The following is a 22,899-nucleotide window of genomic DNA, read 5'->3' on the forward strand; positions in this document are numbered from 1 at the left end:
CTGAGTGTAACTGAATGGTCCTTCCATGAAGTGACGTGTTGTGAAAACAACCGCAAGTGGATTGTTGCCAATAGCAATAAGAGTTGTAAACAAAAGCAGAGTAAATTTGAGTTACATGTGCAAAGCCCTTTAGTAACTGCGATGGTCCTTTCGGGGAACTCACAGGAATATGAATGATTTGAGGGGGGGGTGATACTTTTCAACCATTTGGAAGGTGCTTTCTTAGGTGGCACGCTCCGTGTGTGACAATGAACACGAGGCCCTCTGCATGGCTACCACCCATTCTTGTTGCTCAGGCAGGGGGTCTTCACAGGGTGCGTAGTTGTCCTGTATCCTCCTCAGTGACAACTGTAGGGGGAAAAGCTCTGATGATGGGCAACTTACTGCACAGAGATTGTGCCTGTGACAATGTAGAAAGCAATCTCACTGGTCAGCTTCAGGCTAGGATATTGACAGAACCAAATCAATATTTGGAATCTGGAGGGAAAAAGGGATGAGGTAAGTAAGTTTATGTGATTACACTCATTTAGAATTTTGAATGCATCTAGACATAGGTCCTAATAAATGGCTTCCCTGTTGTACTGGTGAACTCTAAATGGGAAAGACCTTTCTGGGTCGATGTGGACACCCGTCTGGAAGAACACGTTGTTATCTGTCTGGAGGCAGAGAGGCTGTCTGGTGGCTCCGTGGCCACTGGCAGGTGCCTCTTGGGTCGATTGGTCTTTGCTGTGAATACTGGTGGCATGAAGGAGGTGGCTGTAGAAGTTAGCTTTATGTAAAGGTAACCTTCATGGAAGGTTACCTTTATGTAAAGGTTTTTAAGTAACAATGATTTAATTCATCTTGTTCCGATTCTCAAGATTCTAAATTCTATCAGTAATTAGAAGCTTTACGTGGGTCTGTGGGAAACTTTATGAGGATCCTACGTGACTGGTATGGGCATCTCTGTGGGTATGATGACAGAAAATTGTGCTACTCACGGTCAGAGTTCTGGCTGTTACATTTCCCTCCAATTGTAAAAACCGCAGACAGTTTACACGAGGGCTGACAGTGGGCCCTGCAGTACAGGAAGGCCTAGTAAGGCCTGGAACCTCCTGGACAAAGGTGTGGAGCTACGGGTGTTAGAGAGCACTTAGGTTATCCCCTCATTTTGCATTTGCAGAAACTGACTCTCAGGAAGGGTAAAAAGTTGCCCCAAGTCCCACAGCCAGCAGGAAGCACGTGGCCCGGCCCCTCCTGCCGCCTGGCCCTGGCGCCTCCCTTTGAGGCCATTTCCGACTGCTGGTCATTCTGAACCTCCCGTGGAAGGACTGACAGCCCAGGAACAGACAGCTAACATTCACCATATGCCAGTGATGTCGACTGTCCTCTTTGACATACTGATTGCATTAGTAAAAATAGAATGGAGGACCCAAGCAAAATCCGGCTAAATGGGAACATCATAAACAGAAGGGTAGTGCTCATCTGACATTTCGTCCGTGTCTGCATAGGCCAACATTTGATCATATCCCACAGTTCCTTCAAGAGCCACCCCGTGGTTCCTTACTTCTTCACTTCTGAGGACCTGGCTCCAAGTGTTCATCTCCCAGGAAACCGGCCAGGCTCCACTTGTTCTAATGAACCTGTACAGCATGTCCAAACAGGCCCAAATGATTGATGCTGTGCCCGTCACAGCAGGCGCCCTGGAAGTGGGCCCTCTCATATCCTAACTATACTGAAATGAATAATGGCTCAAGAGCAAATGGTGTTGAGACCACCTGAAGTTATTTAAATTTTATAGTCAATCGCCTCATAAATCAGAGCCTTGCTTAAGTGGAGTCCTGTAGATGAACTCATAAAATATGCATTTAATACTTTATTTATGGTACAACTGTAGCATTGCAAAAAAGTAACCTCAAAATGCATGTGAAAACACCTGCTATTGGCTTCCTTTCATGGAGAAGAGGGACACTTGACTGTCTGCAAAGAGAAGCTGGAGAATGATGTTGCTGGGCAGTCAGATTCAGGAGGACTAATTTCTTTAAGAAACTCAAGAATTAATAAATTAATGGTCAAGACAGGGGAAAAATTTTTAAAAAATATATATAGTAGGGAAAATCTCCAGTTTCTGCAATGTAGTGATTTGAAGTAAAAGGCCTATTTGGTTTATCTTTTTCTTCCTATTTCTTTTTTCTAAATTTTTTATTGAACTTATTGGGGTGACATTGGTTAATAAAATTATATAGGCTTCAGGTGAACAATTCTATTATACATCATCTGTCTATTGTACTGTGTGTTCACCACCACAAGCCAAGTCTCCTTCCATCACCATTTACCCCCCTTTACCTGCTTCTACTTCCCCCCTCCACCACCCCTTTTCTCTCTGGTAATCAGCATACTAGTGTCAGTGTCTATGAGGTGTTGTTTTTCTTTGCTTAATCCCTTATCTTTTTCTCCCAGCCCACCATCCCCTCCCCTCTGATAGCTGTCAGTCTGTTCTCTATGAGGCTGTTTCTATTTTGTTAGTTTATTGAAGCTTCTGTACTCATTCGCTCCATAGCCCACTGTATGTAAAATAATGTGAGCATTTTCTAGGAGCAAACCATAAATAAATGGCTGTCTATTTTTACTTCCTTTAAAAAACAACAACAACACAGATTTTATAGAAATATTATTTTGACAACATAAAACTCACCTGTTTCAATTTTTAGTAAAACTGACTGAGCTGTCAACCACCACTACAATCCAGTTTTAGCACATTCCCATCACCCAAAGAGACCCTTCATGCCCATTTGAAGTCCATTTGTTTGCACCCCCACCTTGGATAACCACTAATCAGTACATATCTCTATATATAAAAGCCTAAGTGACCATTTGACTGTTTTACCGTTCAACCATTCAACCGGTAGCTATGCCGTGCACTTACCACGGGGCAGATGCTCAACTCACAGGCATGGAAACATGGAACAGACTGATGAATCTCAGAGGGAAGGGAAGAGAGGGGAGGGTGGGAAGAGATTAACCAAAGATCTTATATGCATACTAGAGGCCCGGTGCATGGATTCATGCACCAGTGGGGTCCCTCAGCCTGGCCTGCGGGGATCAGGCCAAAACCGGCAGTCCGACATCCCCAGAGTGGTCCCGGATTGAGAGAGGGTGCAGGCCAGGCTGAGAGACACCACCGGTGCACAAATCCATGCACCTGGCCTCTAGTCAGACATAAATGGCTGGATAATACTCATTGTAAGGATACACCTCTGCTTTTTCTGAATCTGCCTGGTAAGTTTGCCCAGTGAGATATAACTGGGCTGGGCTTTGAAAGGGCATCTGAAATAGGAAGAACCTTGCTCATTTTTGAAACACCTTTTTTCCTCTGTGTTCTTCAGATTGAATAATTTCTGTTGATTTGTCTCTTCTGTCATATCAATTCTACTATTAAGCCCTTCCAGATATTATTTTTTTTACTTCTAAAATTTTCATTTTGTTATTTTTATGGTTTCTATTTCTCTGCTGAAAACATTTTGCCATTCATGTCAAAGGTATTTGCTTTACGTCATGGACTATAATTGCTGGTTTAAGTCTTTATCTGATTATTACAACACCTGGGTCATCTCAGTATTCTGATCTATCAATCACCTCATACCTTCAGGACTGGTCATATTGGCTTGCTTTCTTTGTCTGTTTCATTTTGGATTATATAATGATGTGTTGAATATTATGTTTTAAGACTCTGGATTCTATTTCAATTCTCTGGAAAAAGGTTGGCTTTTTTGGTTTTGTTTTGTTTTAACAAAATCTGATTATGTTTAGAAAGCAAGGCTCTCAGGTCAGTCGGTTTGAAAGCCTGTTCCCAGCAGCAGAGAACAGGCAGTTCCCAGAGAGCGTGCACAGCGCACACATGTCCTGCACTCCCATCTGAGTCCCCAGACACCTGGCCTGAGACCTTCTCTGTCTGCATTGACTTTCCTTTTAATTACTGATCTTTTATCTTTTTAGCCACAGAAATTTCAAGGAAATTCAACAAAGAAAATCAAATCCAAAAAATTGCATCACCTCAAAGGCCAGAGGGTTATTGCAAGATGTGACACAAATGGCTTTTATTTCCCAGGTAGATATACTATTTTGTAAGATTACTTTGTTAAAGAATATGCTATCGGGGAGGGGACCAGCGGTTCTCAAACTGTGCTTTCCCTAGAACATTGAGATTTCATAGCTGTACTAAGATACTCCACTTCTGAAATGAAATAGTGATGGGTTCCTCCCCATAATTTGTGGCAAGGGAGGGATAGCCAGAAAATACATTTACTTTAATCCCTCATTTGTTGAATAAACAAATCTTTACTGCACATCTACTGTGTTCCATGTATGTAATATTCCTAAAGTGCTGTTCAATCTAGTGTGGTGAGCAAACAGATGGAGGTTCTTATCTTCATGGAGATTACATTCCAGTGAGGGAGACAGACAAGCAACCAAATACATATGTAGTGTGTCCGATGCAGTGCTATAGAGAGAGAAATCAAGCACGAAGGGGTCGAGGTGAGAGTAGCAATTCTAAATAAGGTGGCCCATGAAGAGCTGCCGGGGAAGGTGACTGAAGGAGCAGGGCAGGCCATGAGGTTATCTGGAAGAAGAGAGTTCTAAGCAGAAGGAACAGCGTGCAGGGTCCTGAGGCTGAATGCACATGGCGCATTGGAGGAAGAGGCCGTGTGGCTGGGCCTGAGCGGTTTGCCCGAGTTCCCAGAGCATCCTAAAGGCATCAGCCAGCTGCGTTCACATGGGAGCTTCTCGGATAGTGGAGGTAACATGAATGAAGATCTAGAGATGAAGACATTTCATGTCTGGAGAAATAAAACAGATCATGGCTGGAACTAGAATGCAAAGGAGGGGTAGGAAATAATGAGGCGCTTCAGAGAGGTAAACACGGGGCTGTTTATTAAGGGTCATGTTAAGAAATGGCGATTTTGCCCTGGCCGGGTGGCTCACTTGGTTGGAATATGGTTTGGCACACTAAAACGTGGGTTCCATTCCCAGTCAGGGCACGTACCCAAGTTGCAGGTTTGATCCCTGATCAGGGTGCATTCAGGAGGCAACTAATGGACTTCTCTCTCCCTCCCTCCCTCCCTCTCTAAAATCAATAAGTATGCCCTTGGGCAAAGATTTTTTTAAAGTGTGGATTTTATTGGGGAGCCACACTTAAAGCAGGGAGACACAGTCACATTTGGATGACTCTCCCATTGCGGTGTCAAGAGTGGCTGAGGACAGTTAGGGTGTCACTCAGGGCCCTGGCTTGGGCCATAAGTAGTGACACCTCCCAGCCATGGTGGCGTGGACAGGAAGATGATGAGGCGTGTCAGGGACATAATGAATTGGAGGCGCACTACTCTTGTGTGATGTCTCAAGATCTCTATCTCTAGACAGATTTCCTCTTCAGACTCAGAGTTAAAGGAATAATTCTTTGTAATGTTAATTAAAATCTTATTTTTAAGTAAAAAAGTGGGGGGGATGCTTCAGCAGGAGTTTGGTTTCCAGCAGGCATCTGTGTAGAACCGACAACTAAGACATTTTCTCTGAGATTCGGTAGCTGTGCTTTGGAGTGGGTTGGATGAGTGTGACTACGATCTGAGCAGCTGAGATGAGCTCATAGGCTAGGACCATGGTCGGCAAACTGCGGCTCGTGAGCCACATACGGCTCTTTGGCCCCTTGAGCGTGGCTCTTCCACAAAATACCACGGCCTGGGCGAGTCTATTTTGAAGAAGTGGCGTTAGAAGAAGTTTAAGTTTAAAAATTTTGGCTCTCAAAATAAATTTCAATCGTTGTACTGTTGATATTTGGCGCTGTGGACCGATGAGTTTGCCGCCCGCTGGTAGGACATACAACTGCTGTGCAGGAGCAGGGCCCGGAAACCTGCCATTCCTCCGGGGCCACGTGTGCTGGGAGGTGGTTACAGGAGCCACCCGGCTTGGTCCTATGATTGAGCCGGGAGAGGGGTCCAAAGCCCATTTGGCAGTTGAATGAAAATGCTGACAAGGACTGGATTCCAAATGGCTGGATTAAGGGCGTGGGATCAGTTTACTGGCCAGGGTCCCAGAGCAAAGTGGATTGCTCCAGCGTTTCCTCAGCACCCTCCCCCTGTGATGAGAACATGCTGAGCACTGTTGCTGCCTGTCTGGGGAAGCAGAGGAAACAGGTGACACCATGGCCACCTGCCATGCCGAGGCCAGGCCAGCAATGGTTACTGCCCCGGTGGTTTGTTCGTTTTAATGTGCAATTAGAGGCAGAGAGCACACACTCCTCCCGGCTGCGTGGGATTGGGCTAGTTGAGAAGTTTCAATTTGTCAGAGGAAATAAACATTTGAATTTAATCATGAAACCCATGACTTTGCTTAGTGGCCAGTTAGGAAATGTTGCCTCAGCCAGCTGAAATGGTGATGCGTGGTTACCCGAGGTGCTTAGCTTTTGCTCCTCACATTCTTTAATTGAGAATTTCATTTCTACTGTGATAGTTATTTTTATAAAAAATAATTTCAAACTTACAGAAAGGTTGCGAGAATAATACAGAGAACTCCTATATATTCTTTCCCAGATTTATCAATTTTTAACATTTTGTCACATTTATTTTACCACATATATTCCTCTCTCTCTCCCCACCTTTCTCTCTATCCCTCCTTCCACACTTTAATTTTTTTTACTATTTGAGATTAGGTAAAATCATCATAACCCTTTACCCCTTAATATATCAATTTGTATTTCTCAAGAAGAAGGGTAATCTCTTAATATAACCACTATCAGGTTATACAATTCAGGAAACTTAACATTATTATACTACTTTTTATCTGTACATTTCCATTTGGTTATTGTCCCAATAATGGCCTTTCTAGCATTTTTTTCTCTAGCACAGGTCCCTGTCCAGAATCATGTACTGAATTTAGTTAGCATGTCTCTTTAGTCTAGAATCATTCTCCAGCATTTCCTGCTTCATGATATTGACATTATTTGAGAGTAAGGTCAATTATTTAATGGAATGTTCCTCAGTTTGGGTTAGATTAGATTCAAATTATGCATTTCTGGACAGAATGCTGTCTAAGTGATATCATGATGTCATGTGATATTTAGACCACCTGGTCCCTACACATTTTTATTTTCCCCTTGCAAAAAAGGGGGCCAAAGTTCTGTGGAGCACAGGCATGATATTGACTGGTGCCTGCCGTTCAGTAACTCTTGTTCAAAACCCCCAAACGTTTCTAATGAACAGTAGCTGGCTTTACAATGCCCCTGGGCAGAAGGCGGCTTTGGGGTAATTGGATCAGGGTGTCCATTGCTCAAGGCCAGGTGTCCACCTGGAGCAGAGCTGGCTACGCTCGCTGCCCCCCTGGGAATCGGGGCCGGGGTCTCCATCCAGCTGACTGTTCCAGGTCAGCGTGCACATCTAGTGAAGGAGCATAACTGTATATGCAGAGGCACCCGGCTTATCGGGATGCTGAAGGGCAAGGAGGGAGGCACATTCCAAAACCTTATTTTAAGTCCTTATGTGTGGGAATGGGGTCATCCTTCCTGCTGTTCAGTGAGGAGCAGCATTTTCCCTCAGGAGTCACAGTGGTGAGGAGTCTGGGTTGCAAGATTTCCACACATGGCAGTGGGAGCAAAGGCCTTGGGTACTGTCTCAGGCGTAGTGACTGAGGGCCAGGACACTGTGTGTGTGAGTGTGAGTGTGTGAGTGTGTGTGTGTGTGTGAGTGTGTGTGTGAGTTTGTGTGTGTGAGTGTGTGTGTGAGTGTGTGTGTGTGTGTGAGTGTGTGTGTGAGTTTGTGTGTGTGAGTGTGTGTGTGAGTTTGTGTGTGTGAGTGTGTGTGTGAGTGTGTGTGTGAGTGTGTGTGTGAGTGTGTGTGTGTGTGTGTGTGTTTGTGTGTGTGAGTGTGTGTGAGTGTGAGTGTGTGTGTGTGTGTGTGAGTGTGTGTGTGTGTGTGTGTGTGTGTGTGAAGTCTGCCTCTCTCCTCTACTAGCCATGGGAAGTTCCTGAGCCTCAGATGCCTTAGCTTCCCAAATGGGGCTCAAAACAGTTAAAAACCCCATGAGACTGTTGTGTAGATTAAATGCGATAATGTGCAGCATGTTGTAAACTGGGGAATGTTAGTTACCAGCCTGTCATCCAACCTGAGAGCTCCTCAGATTTATGAACACCCCCATCTTCTCCAGGGAAGAGGGAGTGCGTGCAGTTTTAAAATTTTCACAACCCGGCACATACCTGGGTCTCCGGTTCAGTCCTTGGTCGGGGCACCAACCGATCCACTTTCTTCTTCTCTCCGCCGCCTCTCCACCTCCTGCTTCCTCATTAAAAAACACACATGTTAACAACAACTCAAAAAGGCAAAAATCAGCACAGTTAGCTGGAAGGGAACCCTCTAAAATTAACGAAGATAAGAATATGGTGAATGGCCGTGTAGGGTGACAGTGCATTGGGGCAGGTGGTGGGAAGGCTACTGGTGGGCAAAGCGATTGCCTTTTGCAGGAGATGGAATTGACTGGACTGTGAATATCAGAAGGTTCTTACAGCCAGAGATTTTAAAAAAAAGAAAATCCAGTCTCCAGCCTGAGAAATTCCCGTTTGGAGCAAAGATTAAGAACTATTCCTGCATCTCTCGCCAAATGAACTGGGCCGCTGTATGCTTAGACTATTTCTCCAGTCCTCTAACGGCTGAGCGTGGCCACAGTTTTGCTGAGGGCCCCAATAGGGGTGTGTCCGTTTCCTAGCCTGAATGCAGGAGAGCCCTCTGGCCCAGGTGGGGAGCCCTCTCGTACCCAGGACGATCACCAAGCCTCCTCCAGGAGAAAGAGACCCACAGAACAAAGACCACAAATGGTTCTTGGTGACATTTCAGAGCCAGGGGCCGAGGACAGGAAGGCAGCGGTGTCGGGAAGCCGAAGGTTGGAAGCTGGTCTTGGATCAGGACGTGGAAATGCTGGCAACTCCCTAATTAGATGGAGAAGGAGCAAGAGCAGAGGCTGAGCCAGCTGGACAGGCCGGGAGGGGTCCTGCAGGACACAGCAGAGGGGTCAGCGGCCAGGCTGGTTCTACAGTTAGGCCCAGAAAGCACCCTCATTTCGGGAGGTGGGCAAAGGCCACATCTGCAGAGAATGTGCACGGAGGAAAAGAGAGCGAAGGGACTAAAAGAGATTATAGTAACACTGAAAAGTTTGGGTCCAACCGCCTAGGGCAGGCCAGGCATACTGTTCTGTAAAAGGCGGAGAATGAATGGTTTAGACTGTGGACCATGCAGCCTCGGTCACAACTGCTCACAGGAGGCAAGAAACCGGAAAACTGCCTGCCGCTAAAGCCCCTGCCTGAGCCCCCAAGGCTGGGGCATGAGGAGCCTCCCAGGGCCGAGCCCACACCTGAGCTCGTGGTGAATGGCCGTGTAGGGTAACAGTGCATTGGGGCAGGTGGTGGGAAGGCTACTGGTGAGGAGAGGGGGTGGGGTGGGGGTTCTCTTCAACCAGGAGTGGTCCTTCACTGTTTTCGTAACAGAAATTCCTTCAAAAAGTGGTGCTTGTTTCTCTAATGAAAAGAGTAGGCACTTGATGGTAGGCAATGTGTGAGTAATGTGTAAAGAATAGTCAACATCCAGGTGAACATTTAGTTTGATAAGAAAGCACACACTGTGGAAAGCTGGTTTTCATGTGTGTGTGTCTGTGTGTGTGTGTCTGTGTGTGTGTGTGTGTGTGTGTGTGTTGTTTTAAAAAGGTTTCCATTTCTTTGGTTATTTCATACAAAAGACATGGACTCAGGATGAAACTCCACAGTCTCCTGGCCACGTCCAGGGCCTGGGCTTGGCCAAGGCGGCCTGTGAGCGGGCGGGGCCCGACGGGACGGGCGCTTTCTGTCTCAGAGCGGAGGTCCCGGCAGCTGCCACTGCCCGGGAGTGGCCTGTCCAGACCGCCCGCTGCTACGTATAACCCGCGCGTAAGGGGAACATGCATTCATCTCGGCTAAATGACAACACGTGCACCCAGCACGGCATCTTCCTTTCTGGGTATAACAAGCCCTTTGAGGAGAAGGAAGGGACAAGGAAACGTGTGGGTTCTCGTTTTCTCCCTTTTGGTTGTAGATTTTAGGGAAGCTGTGGGATGTGCTCAACCTCGCGGTCTTTTCATTGATCTAACATTAATGGAAAGCTGGTGATGGGAGTTCGCATTTCCTGTCACTCACAACTGAACAACATTGGTTTTCAATATCTCAGCTCTGTAGAAGGGAGTGTGGCTAACACAAACACATAAGGAGACCGACGGTAGGGTGTCCAGGAAGAGGGTGTCTGTTTCTGAGATGGCTGCTGGTGACGCTGGGTGAGTGAGCTGCGCATGCTCTGGCCCCCAGCTCCATGGCGCCCAGACCAGAGCATGCCCTTCCCCTCCTGCAGTCTGCACCCCAGGCCCCCCCAGGAGGCATCCCTCGCTATCGGGTGAGTCGTCAAAGAGGCACGCTGATGTAAACAGGCAAAGTGTGACCATTAGCACAGTCCACAGGAGGGGCAGCCCAAGGCGACAGACATTCCTTGTCTTCCTAGCGAATTTTAACTTTGATTCCTTCCAGGGGTCGTGAAGAAGTGCATAAGCCCCACCCATGCACTGGTGGACTTCAGGTACGGAGACACCAAGGTTGTGCCTACCTCCTTCATCACGCCTGTGGGGGGCGCCATGCCCTGCCCGCTGCTCCAGGTACCCGCTCCAGCACCTGTTCCCGGTCCCTTTCACGTTCCCAGCGCTCTGCGGACAGGCGGCCGGGGCCAGGCCCTTCGCTGCGCTCTGGCTGGGCTGGAGGAGGAATGGCCCCTTTTCTGTGACCACTCGCCTGGAGACTTCTTTGTTCATGATCCTGACCTGCTAACCGCCTGGCATATAGCTCAGAACTGCACTTGCCACTTCACAGGCCATAGGTGGTCAGGGAAGGGAGTTGCTGAGGCTGTTGGTGCTCTTGAAACTATAACTGCAAACTATATTAAATAGTTTTTCTTTAAAAAATATGTTTTTATTGATTTCAGAGAGAAAGGGAGAGATAGAAACATCAATGATGAGAATCATTGATTGGCTGCCTCCTGCATGTCACCCTACTGGTGATCAAGCCCCAAACCTGGTCATGTGCCCTGACCAGGAATCAAACCATGACCTCCTGGTTCATAGGTCAACACTCAATCACTGAGCCACACCGGCCGGGCTAAATAAGTTTTAAAGCAAGGGCAGAGGTCATGCTTTCCCTGACAGCCAGGCCAGAGAGTAGCGAGAAGGCCCCAGAACTGCAGTGCCGTGGGTTTTTGGAGAGAGAGGAGGAAAAGCGCCGAGGGAGCACACTTGCAGGGTCACCTGGTTGTGTGGCCGCCTCCCCTGCCAGACCCAGGCGCACGTCAGCGTACTTCCTCCCGGGATCCTGTCCATCTGACAAGTCCCCAGCAGCTGTGTCCCGCCCAGGACTTCCTTTCCGCTGGAGGCCGTCTCCATGCTATAACCCCCGGAGTCTGCTGTGTGCTCCGAGCACTAGGAGCAAGCCTGTGTTCCTCTCCCCGGGGCTTCCTGTGAGGCCCCGCAGGCCCCGCCCACCAGTCCTGGGAGGATGTTTCCAGACCCCTCCCAGGCCCTGCTGCAGGGGGGCTTCCTCGAGCCAGTCACTGAATTCCAGGGTGGCCCGAGTACAAGGATTGTGGAACCATTGACTCTTTCTGAGAAAAAAAAAATGTATTTGAAATTTAGAATCCTGTGTGTTTTAAAACACGCTTATATTAATACTCTCTAGAAGACCTATAAGCAAAATGTTTACTATGACGCATGTTCTCATCTACAGGTTGGAGATTATGTATTTGCCAAGATTGTGACACCCAATGGGTTTGACTTCTATGTCCCTGCCATTGTCATAGCACTTCCGAATCAGGATGTGGCCGAAGATAAACTCTACACGGTTTTGAAGTGTAACAACCGGAGAGTAAGTAGAACTGCCTTTGGAAAAGGGCTGAGTCGCCAGCAGGAGCCACTCCCTCACCCCTCTCTGGGGGCCGCACCTAGCTCTTTCCTGGCCCTGCCGGGTGTCCTGAAGAAATGATTTCCCCGCTGCATCCACGCCCCCTGCAGGTTGGATTCTGCCCACTCAAGACATAAAAGCTGCCCTTACTACGGGAGCCATGGCCTTCCTGCTCCTCCATGGGACGGCCCTTTGGGCTCCTGCTCTGCCTCCTGGCTGGGAGCTCCCTTGGCCTCATCAGGGTCCTTCCTGTCCTTACAGCTCTCGCTCTCGCTCTTGCTCCTGCTGATGCTGATGCTGATGCTGATGCTCAGGAAGCTCCTGCCTAATGCTCCCCTGCCGATCCTCCCAATGGATCTTTTCTGAAAGTTTCAGAAAACATCTTTATCAGTTATGAATCTGATGATGTCATTTGCCTGCCTGCTGTCTCCCCTGCCTCCCACCCCACCCCCACACTTCTTAGCAACCTCAGGAAAAGGTGCAGCTTTGGGGATGTGAGATATAGCACAGGGAACATAGTAATATTGTAGTAACTCTGTACGGTGCCAGGTGGGGACTGGAAATATCGGGGTCACTCTGTAACGTGTAGGATTGTCTGACCACTATGCTGTACATCTGACATTATTACAAAATAATATTAAATGTAAATAGTAACTGATCGTTTTAGAAAGAAGAAGAAAAGAAAGGAAGGAAAGGGAAGGAAAGGGAAGAAAAGGGAAGGAAAGAGAAAAAAAGCAGAGCTTGACCGGCACGGTTCTGGCTGCCGTGGGAGCTGGAACACAGCGGCCTTTCTGCCCCCGGGCTTCCGCTCCTCCTGGATGGCCTTCCTTCTTCTTTCCATGAACCCCCTGTCACTCGGCAGCTCCTGCCTAGTTGTGCCTCCCTGCCCAGGCCCTCGGGGTCCCCCCACGGTCCTGCCTCGTCCCACACCGGCTTCCTTGCCAGCCAGCTCCCACCTCCTTCAGTGCAGGAGCTGTGGCCTGGCACCTTTGCACATGACAGCCCCTGGGAAGAGAAGGTTCTCACAATAGCTTTTCCAATTGTTTGATGAAATGATGTTTCTAGTAGGAATAACTTTGCTCGGATAGACTACTTACTATGCTTGGAAAATAGACTGGTGAGCAAAAAGGAGCAAATTGAATCACAGACGCTAACTTTACAGGCCTTAGTATGTGGCACAGGTGCTGCTCCAAGTGCGTGGCCCGCAGCAGATCGCTGAGAGCTCAGACACTGTGAAGTGGGACCAGTCACCCTGTCTTCGGACAGCAGAGAGGTCATCACACACGTTGTGCCGTAGAACAGGCAGGAACCAGTAGGTCCGGCTGTCAGGCCGCACGCTCACACTCTGCGTCTGCCTGCTGCTGTGCAGAATGAAATATCCAGTCAATTCTGGATTGAAGGCCCAGAGTGAAGAGCAACTGAGCCAGTGGGCCCAGAGGCACTGAATCCAGCCTGACAGGCAAGGGGGAGAAAGGGTGCCTTCTCATCAACCCAGGAAAGCCTGAGAGAAATGGGCATTCCTGGGGCTGTTCGACGACAGCACAGGGGCCGCCTGGAAAGGCACTGGCTGGCGCTGCTGTGGGCAGTCTCCCAGGCAGGAAAGGAGAAAGCAAATCCAGGGATGACTGAAGAGACATCCCGGCATGTCCCCAGGGTGTGGCACGGTCAGGGCATGGACACTGAAAACAGTTCTGATGGAGATGCTGGGAGACTCATGGGGCTGAAGGTCGGCGCTCATTAAGGGGTGATGGTGACAGTTTATAAGCCCAGGAAAGAGATGGCCAAGGCCGAAATAAAGATAGGACGGTGGTTAAGTGAGAGGATGTGTATGTGTGTGTGTGAGTGTGTGTGTACCCACTGCATCTTATGTGGCTGGACTTGGCAAATGATCCAGGACATGGAGAATGACAGAGAGGACTCAACAGCGACTTTTATTCAGCATGTAATTATCAAGTGAGGCTGTGTATCTACACTACACTCTTAAATATCACTCTAAATAGGATAATGGCTAGTCGCTATTATAAGGGGTTGAGCTGGAAGAAAATCACATCTGAACTGTGGACATCTCTCAGTTACTCTTTTGTGTTATTACAGGAATTTTGCCCACGAAATGCACTTATAAAGATCAGCCAGAACAAGTATGCTCTCTCTTGCTCTCATATAAAGTCACCCCCAATTCAGGAGGATCCCAAAGTGTAAGTGGACCCCACTTTTTACTTCCTGAATTTTATTCATATCTGCACCTTTCATCAGTTTCTAGGTTGAGATTCATGATCTCTAAGTACTCGGGAGGAAGCAGTGGTGGGCGACTTCTGCTTAAAATGTGGTTCCATGGTTATTCCTTATTCAGTGTCACACCTTTTACCTCCAGGTTATTCGTCTATCTGGTTCTAGTCTCAAATCTAACACTATTTTGCTGACCTTTCAGAAAAGCATTCTGACTTCTGTCATGAATATGAAGGAATTATTCTCCTTTTATTTGTAAGGATTCAAGGCATTCCTTCTCCCTAGCCCTTGGCAACCACCATCTTACTTTCTGTCTCCATGATTTTTTAAAAAATATTTTATTGACTTTTTACAGGGAGGAAGGGAGAAGGACAGAGAGCCAGAAACATCGATGAGAGAGAAACATTGACCAGCTGCCTCCTGCACACCCCCCACTGGGGATGCACCCGCAACCAATGCACATGCCCTTGACCGGAATCAAACCTGGGACCCCCCCAGTCCGCAGACCGATGCTCTATCCACTGAGCCAAACCGGTTTCGGCATGTCTCCATGATTTTGACTACTGTGGGAACCTCACATGAGTGGAATCATACAATAGTTGTCCTTTTGTGACTAGCTTGTTTCACTTAGCACAGTGCCCTCATGGTTCATCCATGTTGTAGCAAATGCTAGACTTCCTTTCCTTTTTAAGGCTGAACAATGTTCCATTGCATGCATATACCATATTTTGTTTACCTCTCTCTCTGTCTCTGAGCACTTGGTTTGCTTTCACCTCTTGGCTATTGTGAGTAAAGCCTCTATGAAATGGGAGGCCCTGCTTCATTCTGTGGGTATATAACCAGAAGTGGAATTGCTGGTCACATGGTAGTTCCACTTTTAACATTTTGAGGGACTGCCTACTGCTTTCCACAGCAGCTGCTCCGTTTTACATTCCCACCAGCCATGCACAGGGTTCCAGTTTCTCTACATCCTGGCCAGGACTTGTTATTTCTTAGTTTTATTTATTTTCTTTTTGATAATAACTATCCTAATGGGTATGAAATAGTCAAGCCAGTTTTTTCATCTTTCTTGGAAATTACCTCCAGAGTTTTTGAGCTGATCTTTGAAAAGTATCACATGTGGTAAATCTTGATCCTTTGGAGAGGAATTTGATCAATGGAATTTTCTGTTTAGATATAACTAAAATTTTCCCACCCTATTAACTTTTTCTTGACAATTTCCAAAAGGATCTGAAAGCAGCCATTGTCAAAGTTATTCAGAATGAAGGCCAGTGGTCAAGGTGGCAGATGCTGATTATGGGAACAAAATATGGTTTAACAAATACCAGACAGCTGGTGTCTTAACTTCCCCCTGAAGGCTCTGAAAAAGCCAGTTCTCAAATGCTGTGCCATGCTGGCATGGCTGAATGAAGTCAAGGTATTTGTTTCCAAGACACCTTCTTTGAAAGACAATATTTCTGGATAAATAAATTGGCCAGTATATTTTCTCTGTGTTTTTTGGTACCTTTTGACCAACAAACACCTCTCCATTTCCCCCACTTGCATCCCAGCCCCTGGCAACCCCCACTGTACTCTGTCTATGAATTTGGCTTATTTTAGTTTTCACATATGAGAGAGATCATGCAGTATTTGTCTTTTTCTGACACATTTCACTTAACAAAATACCCTCAAGTTCCATTCAAGTGGTTGCAAATTGCAAGATTTCTTTCTTTTTTACTGCTGAATAATATATATTCCCATTCATTCATCAGTGGACACTTAGGTTGCTACCATGTCTTGGCTATTGTAAATAATTCTGCCATGAACATAAGAGTGCAGATATCTCTTCAAGATAGTGATTTCATTTTCTTTGGATAAATACCCAAGTGGAATTGTTGGGTCATAAGGCAGTTCCATTTTTTTTAATACTAACATTTACTATTTATTTATTTAAATTCTCTCCCAAGAATATTTTTTCCATTAATTTTTAGAGAGAGTGGAAGAGAGAGAGAAAGACAGAGAGAAATATCGATGTGAGAGAAACACATTGACTGGTTGCCTTCTACACATGCCCAACCAGGGCCCAGGTCAGAGAGGAGCTTGCAACTGAGGTATGTGCCCTTGATGGGAATTGAACCTGGAACCCTTTGGTTCGAAGTCTGATGCTCTATCCACTGACCCACATGACTAGGGCAAGGCAGTTCCATTTTTAATTTTGGGGGATCCTCCATACTTTTTTCCACAGTGGCTGCACCAATTTACATTCCCACCAACAATGCACTAGGGTTCCCTTTTCTCCACATCCTCGCCCACACCTGTTATCTCTAGGTTTGGATCTCTCTGTAGACACAGCAGCTGTCGAGACCATGGTGACCCTGATTCTGTCTCTCTAGGGAAGATGTGGGCATGAAGAACTCAAGTTTACTCACATGGCCAGTCAGAGAAGCTGGCACCACCGACCTCCGGGAGCTGAGACAGGAGAACCTTAGGAGAAAGAAAAAGAAGCCTGCCAAGAGGCTGCCTCTGCAGGAGGTGGTGTCCTCGGATTCAGACGACCCTTCCCATGGCAACAGGTCCCAAGAGTCCTACCCCTGGAGACACCCCAAGTCCAAGGAGGGAGGGGGGCGACATCATTTATCTCCAGAACACCCTGAAATCACTCTCAAGAGTAGTGCATGTGAGATCACCCCTCAGTTTCTGGGCCAGTTTAGGTCTCAGCACACTAAAAACCCTAATACCTTAAGTAATGCTGACATCACTTCCCCAGAGAAGGGTCGAGGTGCAGGGTTTAGGAGTCAGCCAGCAGAGTCATCGCTGCCTCACCTCCACCTGAGCAGCCCCGCCCTGCACTCATAGAGTCTCCCACAGCAACAAAGGGCTGAGGATTGTCGCCAGGAGACCTTAAAGCAGTCTAGTAGCAGCTATGGTTAAGAGAGCCAGCGTTCCTCCAGGGCCGCCCAGACCTCAGCCCTGACACTGTGGACCTAGCCCCTCTGCTGAGGTAAGGCCGCCTTCTTCATCCCACCCTGCTGTCCCTGTTTGTAAGAAGGTAGACTTCTCTGCCTCCCCCACCGGGATCTCCGACCTATTGGAGCTTATTGGTTTGGGCTTTTCCATTTCTTTGTCCTATTCCCTCCCCTGTCCTCACAAAAATACGCTCAGTCTTCTGGAAGACTCTCCACACCCAGAAGTTTAATCTGATAGATTGCTGTTGTAGGATTTTTCAAAAATTTTTAGTTATAATCCAAGCCTGAAGTCTTGTTTTAAACTGAGTATTTCATATGAATTAGGGATTTTTATCATTTAATATTAGGACTGAAATTAAGACTTAATAACTTGTATGAGAGCTACAAGACTGAACATTTCCTATTTTATTGTTTTTATTGAGCCCTCCCTAATTGTTTTTGTCTGTAGTCTGTTGTAGGTACCCTCTAATTGAGCGTGGACCCAGAATAAAAACTCTTACATTGGAAACATTTCAAAGTTATTTGATTGTGTGATATTGCTTTCTTTGAACACATTTTAGCAATCCTATCTAATAAAAGAGTAATATGCAAATCAACCATCACTCCGCTACACAAGCCCCACCCACAAAGCCACACCCACCAGCCAATCAGAGCGAGTATGCAAATTAACCCAACAAAGATGGCAATTAATTTGCATACACAGAGGGAGGGAGGAGTGAAGACTGAAGACAGCATAAGGAAGAGAGAGGGAAAGTGGAAAAGCACTGGCAGTGCGTGCTGGATGGGGCCAGGTGCACAGCGGCGGCACGCGTGGCCATGGAGGCAGCGGTGACGGGAGGCAGCGGGTCGGCGGATGCGGCGGGTCGGGTGGGTGGGGCGGGGCCCCAGAGGCGGCGGCAGCGGGCGTGGCCGCAGAGGCAGTGGCAGCGGGGGGCACAGCAGGTTGGGCATGCGGGGCGAGGCGCGCTGCGATGGTAGCAGTGCACATGGCCATGGAGGCGGTGGTGACCATGGGTTGGGTTGGGTGGGTGGGACGGGCAGGGGGCGTTCTGCCCGCCCCGCCCACCGCAGCGGGAGAGGTGGGGGGGCAGGACAGGTGGCCATGGCGGGAGGGTAGCCCGCTGGAAGTCTTGCAGGAATATTCCTGCAATGGGTTGCTAGTAACATATAAAAGTATTCACCCCTATTCATTAATTTCTTTATAAAATTAGCTTTATTAATTTAAAAAATGAAAAAGCTCATTCAAGTCACATCTTTTAGTCAATAATAGCTTTGGGGCTAGATAATCATAGGATACAGATTATTAATAAGAAAAATATTGGATGCTTTTTGCAAAAGCTAAGGCAGCATTCCAATACTCTAAAAATTCACAACATAATTAAAAGTGATGCTCACATTCCAGAAAGCTAATGAATCACCAAGGTTATGGCAAAGAAATTAAAAGAGGAATCCACTTCCAAAAATGTATAAGAAAAGGGACATGAGCTCAGCATCAGGAATGCAGTGAGGAAGGAATTGAGGAGTGAGGAAATGGTCCAGAGCAAGGCAGGGAGTTATGGGAGGCGTACTGCCACCCAGAGCCTGGAGTTTCTCCCAGGCAGGAAGGCTGTGGAGCCCAGTAGAGAACGGGTCTGGCAGGGAAGAAGCCATTCATTCAGTTGCTGTAACTCATCATGCCACCTGCAGGCCTGCATGCATCCATGTGGGCATGCATGTGGGCCTGCATACATCCATGTGGGCTAGCATGCATGTGGGCTAGCATGCATCCATGTGGGCCAGAGTGCATCCATGTGGGCCTGTATGTACTCATGTGGCCAGTGTGCATCCATGTGGGATGGTGTGTATCCATGTGGGCTAGCATGCATCCATGTGGACATTCATGTACTCATGTAGCCAGTGTGCATCCATGTGGGACGGTGTGCATCCATGTCAGCCTGTGTGCACTCATGTGGCCAGCGTGCATCCATGTGGGCCTGCCTATACTCATGTGGGCCTGTATGCATCCATGTGAGCCGGCGTGCACTCAAGTGGGCTGGTGTACATCCATGTGGGCCTGCATGCATCTATGTGGGCCAGCGTGCATCTACTAGTATGTGGGCTTGTGTGCACTCATGTGGGCTAGCATGCATCCATGTGGGCCTGCGTGCATCCATGTAGACCTGCATGTACTCATGTGGCCAGTGTGCATCCATGTGGGCCTGACTGTACTCATGTGGGCTAGCATGCATCCATGTGGGCCTGCATGCATCCTTGTGGGCTGGCATGCATTCATGTGGGCCTGCCTGTACTCATGTGGGCTGGCATGCATCCATGTGTGTCGGCGTGCATCCATGTGGGCCAGCATGCATCCATATGGGCCTGCTTGTACTCATGTGGGCCTGCATGCATCCATGTGGGCCTGTGTGCTCTTGTGTGTGCCTGCCTGTACTCATGTTGGCTAGCATGCATCCATATGAGCCAGCATGCATCCATGTGGGCCTGCATGATCCATGTGGGCCTGTGTTCACTCATGTGGGCCTGCCGTACTCATGTGGGCTAGCATGCATCCATGTGAGCCAGCATGCATCCATGTGGGCCTGCATGCATCCATGTGGGCTGGCATGCATCCATGTGGGCCTGCCTGTACTCATGTGGGCCTGCATGCATCCATGTGGGCCTGCATGCACTCGTGTGGGCTGGCATGCATCCATGTGGGCCTGCATGCATCCTTGTGGGCTAGCATGCGTCCCTGTGGGCCAGTGTGCATCCATCTGGGCCGGTGTGTACTCCTGTGAACCAGCATGCATCCATGTGGGCCTGCGTGCATCCATGTAGACCTGCATGTATGCATGTGGCCAGCATGCATCTATGTGGGCCAGTGTGCACTCATGTGAACCTGCATGCATCCATGTGGGCCTGCATGCATCCATGTGGGCCAGTGTGCATCCATGTGGGCTGGTGTGCATCCATGTGGGCCTGGATGCATCCATGTGGGCCAGTGTGCATCCATGTGGGCCGGTGTGCATCCATGTGGGCCTGAATGCATCCATGTGGGCCAGTGTACATCCATGTGGGCCTGCATGCATCCAGGTGGGCCGGTGTGCATCCATGTGGGCCTGCCTGTACTCATGTGGCCAGCGTGCATCTATATGGGCCAGCGTGCATCTATATAGGCCAGCGTGCACTCATGTGGGCCTGCATGCATCCATTTAATTATTCAACAAGCAACTGAGTGCTTGTGTCAGGATCCAGGGAGACCTCTGACTTCTGAAAGGTGGGCACCTTCTGTCTATTCTACCTTTCTTCATCACAGAACTGCAGGGATGAAGGACAATGGGACAAAGACACATGGTAATAGTTTGTTAGTATTACATTACAGAGCATGGTGCTCTCAGTGACATTAAGTGATATGCTCAATGTGCTGCCCTTCATTGATAATGTCCAGCCAATGTGCTGGGGGAAATTGCAATAACAACAGTGTATTTGCACTTCTAGCCAATATTTTTTAAAATATATTTTTATTGATTTTAAAGAAGAAGGGAGAGAAAGGTAAAAACATCAATTATGAGAGAGAATCATTGATTGGCTGCCTCCTGCATATCCCATACTGGGGATCGAGCCTGCAACCCAGGCATGTGCCCTTGACTGGAATCGAACCTGGGACCCTTCAGTCCGCAGTCCAATGCTTTATCCACTGAGCCAAACTAGATAGGGCAACTTCCAGCCAATCCTGAATAACAAATTGAATCTCCCTCCTCCACCAGAAAGAAATGAGAACCTGATAAAATGTATTTAACAGCTGTTTCCAAAACATTGGGCACAGGCAAAGGTCTCTGAGAAACAAAGAAGGCAAGAGAGCTTATAGGCTGCAGCTTGTGCATCTGTATGCACTGCCTCAGGTAACTCCTGTTTGATTGTCACTGAACAAATGTGCATCTTAGCACGTACCAGAAATAGCAAAAGGGGTTCAACCTGTAAAAATAACCGTAATCGCTATGTGTCCAGATTTGATGGCCACCTTGTATAATTGGCATGAAGTGATCCACAGCCGCCCAGAACTATGTGGCATGGGTATAGGGTTATTCCCTGAGAGAGAGAAGGCACTCTTATCAAAAGCAAAGGAACAGATGTTCAAGAAGAGACTGGATGACCACTCGAGTGGCGTATAAAGATCCATGCATCAAGTGACTGAGTCACCAACATTGCCTCTTAAGTTCCTTTTCAACTCCAGGAGTCAATAGATCAATGACACAGTCCATTATCAACTCAGAGCATTTCCACATAGATGTACAGCGGTGCTTATAAGAGGGGAAGGGAGGGAGGAGTTATGGCCAACACAATTAAACAAATGAAATTAATTAGGGAAACAAAATAGAAAAAGAAGTAAAATTATATTTGCATGTGATAAAAATATACCTCAAAAAACCTGAAAGAATCTATGATAGTGCTAATTCAAACAATAAAAATAACTCAGAAGTTGGCAGGATAGAAATTTAATATACAGTAATCAATAGCTTTCATGCACACAAATAATGATAGAGAAAACCTCATCTATAATAGCCTCAAAGAAAATATAGTCAATTCTCATTATTCATGGAAGTTCTGTTCTATCAAGTCCTCTCTAACACTGAATTCAGCAAATATTGGATCGTGGTCCTCAGGAGAACAGGGTTATACTCCTGAAGGCCTCTGGTCACATCATTTCCACCAACAGATCACTATGTGACCTTTGTTGTGTGTTTCTGTTTAAAGGCACCTCATTTACTCTATTAAATATACATATGAATATATATTGTTGACTCATTAACATAGAACTCATGGCCTCATGCCTCAAATGAAGCTCATCGAACACATCACTTCTTTGTGGCACCTCACAGCCTCTTGGCACAGAACACTAGGGGGCACCTCAACACAACACGTGAGGCCAGTGAAGCAGTGACATAAACAGGAAGCACTAAGTGTGCCACTAAAGAAAAGGACGGTTTTTGACACAAAGAGCTGAAAGAAGAAGGCAGAAAGGCGAGTCAGTTTTCAGCAGTCTGAGCATATGCATATCTGCAAAACGCCTTGACTAGTTAAATTTTTTTCTTTTAATATTTATTGTTGAAAGTATTACATAGGTCCTCCTTTCCCCCCCATTAACCTATTCCAGCCTGCTCCCATCTTCGCCCCCACCCCAGACCCTCATCACCCCATTGTTTATATCCACGGGTTATGCCTACATGTATACAAGTTCATTGGTTGGTCTCTTCCCACCCTCCTTCCCCTGCCTTCCCTCTGAGGTTCAACAGTCTGCTCATGCTTCTATGACTGGGTCTATTTTTGATCATCAGTTTATTTGGTTCATTAGATTTCACATATGAGTGAGATCATGTGATACTTGTCTTTCTCTGACTGGCTTATCTCATTCAGCATAATACTCTCCAGGTCCATCCATGCTGTTGAAAATGGAAAGAATCCTTTCCTTTTTTTTTATTGCTGTGTAGTATTCCATTGTGTAATTGTACCATAGTTTTTTTTTGTTGTTGTTGTTGTTTTATCTACTCATCTGCTGATGGGCACTTAGACTGTTTCCAAATCTTAGCTATTGTAAATTGTGCAATTGTGCTGCAGAACATAAGGTGCATATATCCTTTCTGATTTTTTTTTCCTGATTTCTTAGGATATATTCCTAGAAGTGGGATGACTAGACCAAATGAGAGTTCCATTTTTAATTTTTTTAGGAAACTCCATACTGTTTTCCACAGTGGCTGCACCAGTCTGCATTCC

General features: G+C 47.1%; 1 protein-coding gene across 1 annotated transcript in view; it reads left to right on the forward strand.

The window, feature by feature from the left end:
- Window positions 1–17,359, forward strand: part of VWA3B (von Willebrand factor A domain containing 3B) — a 147,034-nt gene extending 129,675 nt beyond the window's left edge. Inside the window, exons 23-27 of the mRNA XM_079792069.1 lie at window positions 3,976–4,087; window positions 10,565–10,689; window positions 11,807–11,944; window positions 14,075–14,175; window positions 16,579–17,359. Coding sequence (XP_079648195.1) covers window positions 3,976–4,087; window positions 10,565–10,689; window positions 11,807–11,944; window positions 14,075–14,175; window positions 16,579–17,041 — 939 coding nt within the window. The 3' untranslated portion in view covers window positions 17,042–17,359. The remainder of the gene's footprint in view (window positions 1–3,975; window positions 4,088–10,564; window positions 10,690–11,806; window positions 11,945–14,074; window positions 14,176–16,578) is intronic.
- Window positions 17,360–22,899: the final 5,540 nt, after the last annotated feature.

Source organism: Cnephaeus nilssonii (assembly GCF_951640355.1).
Source record: "Cnephaeus nilssonii genome assembly, chromosome: 15".
NCBI classification, from domain to species: Eukaryota; Metazoa; Chordata; class Mammalia; order Chiroptera; family Vespertilionidae; genus Cnephaeus; species Cnephaeus nilssonii.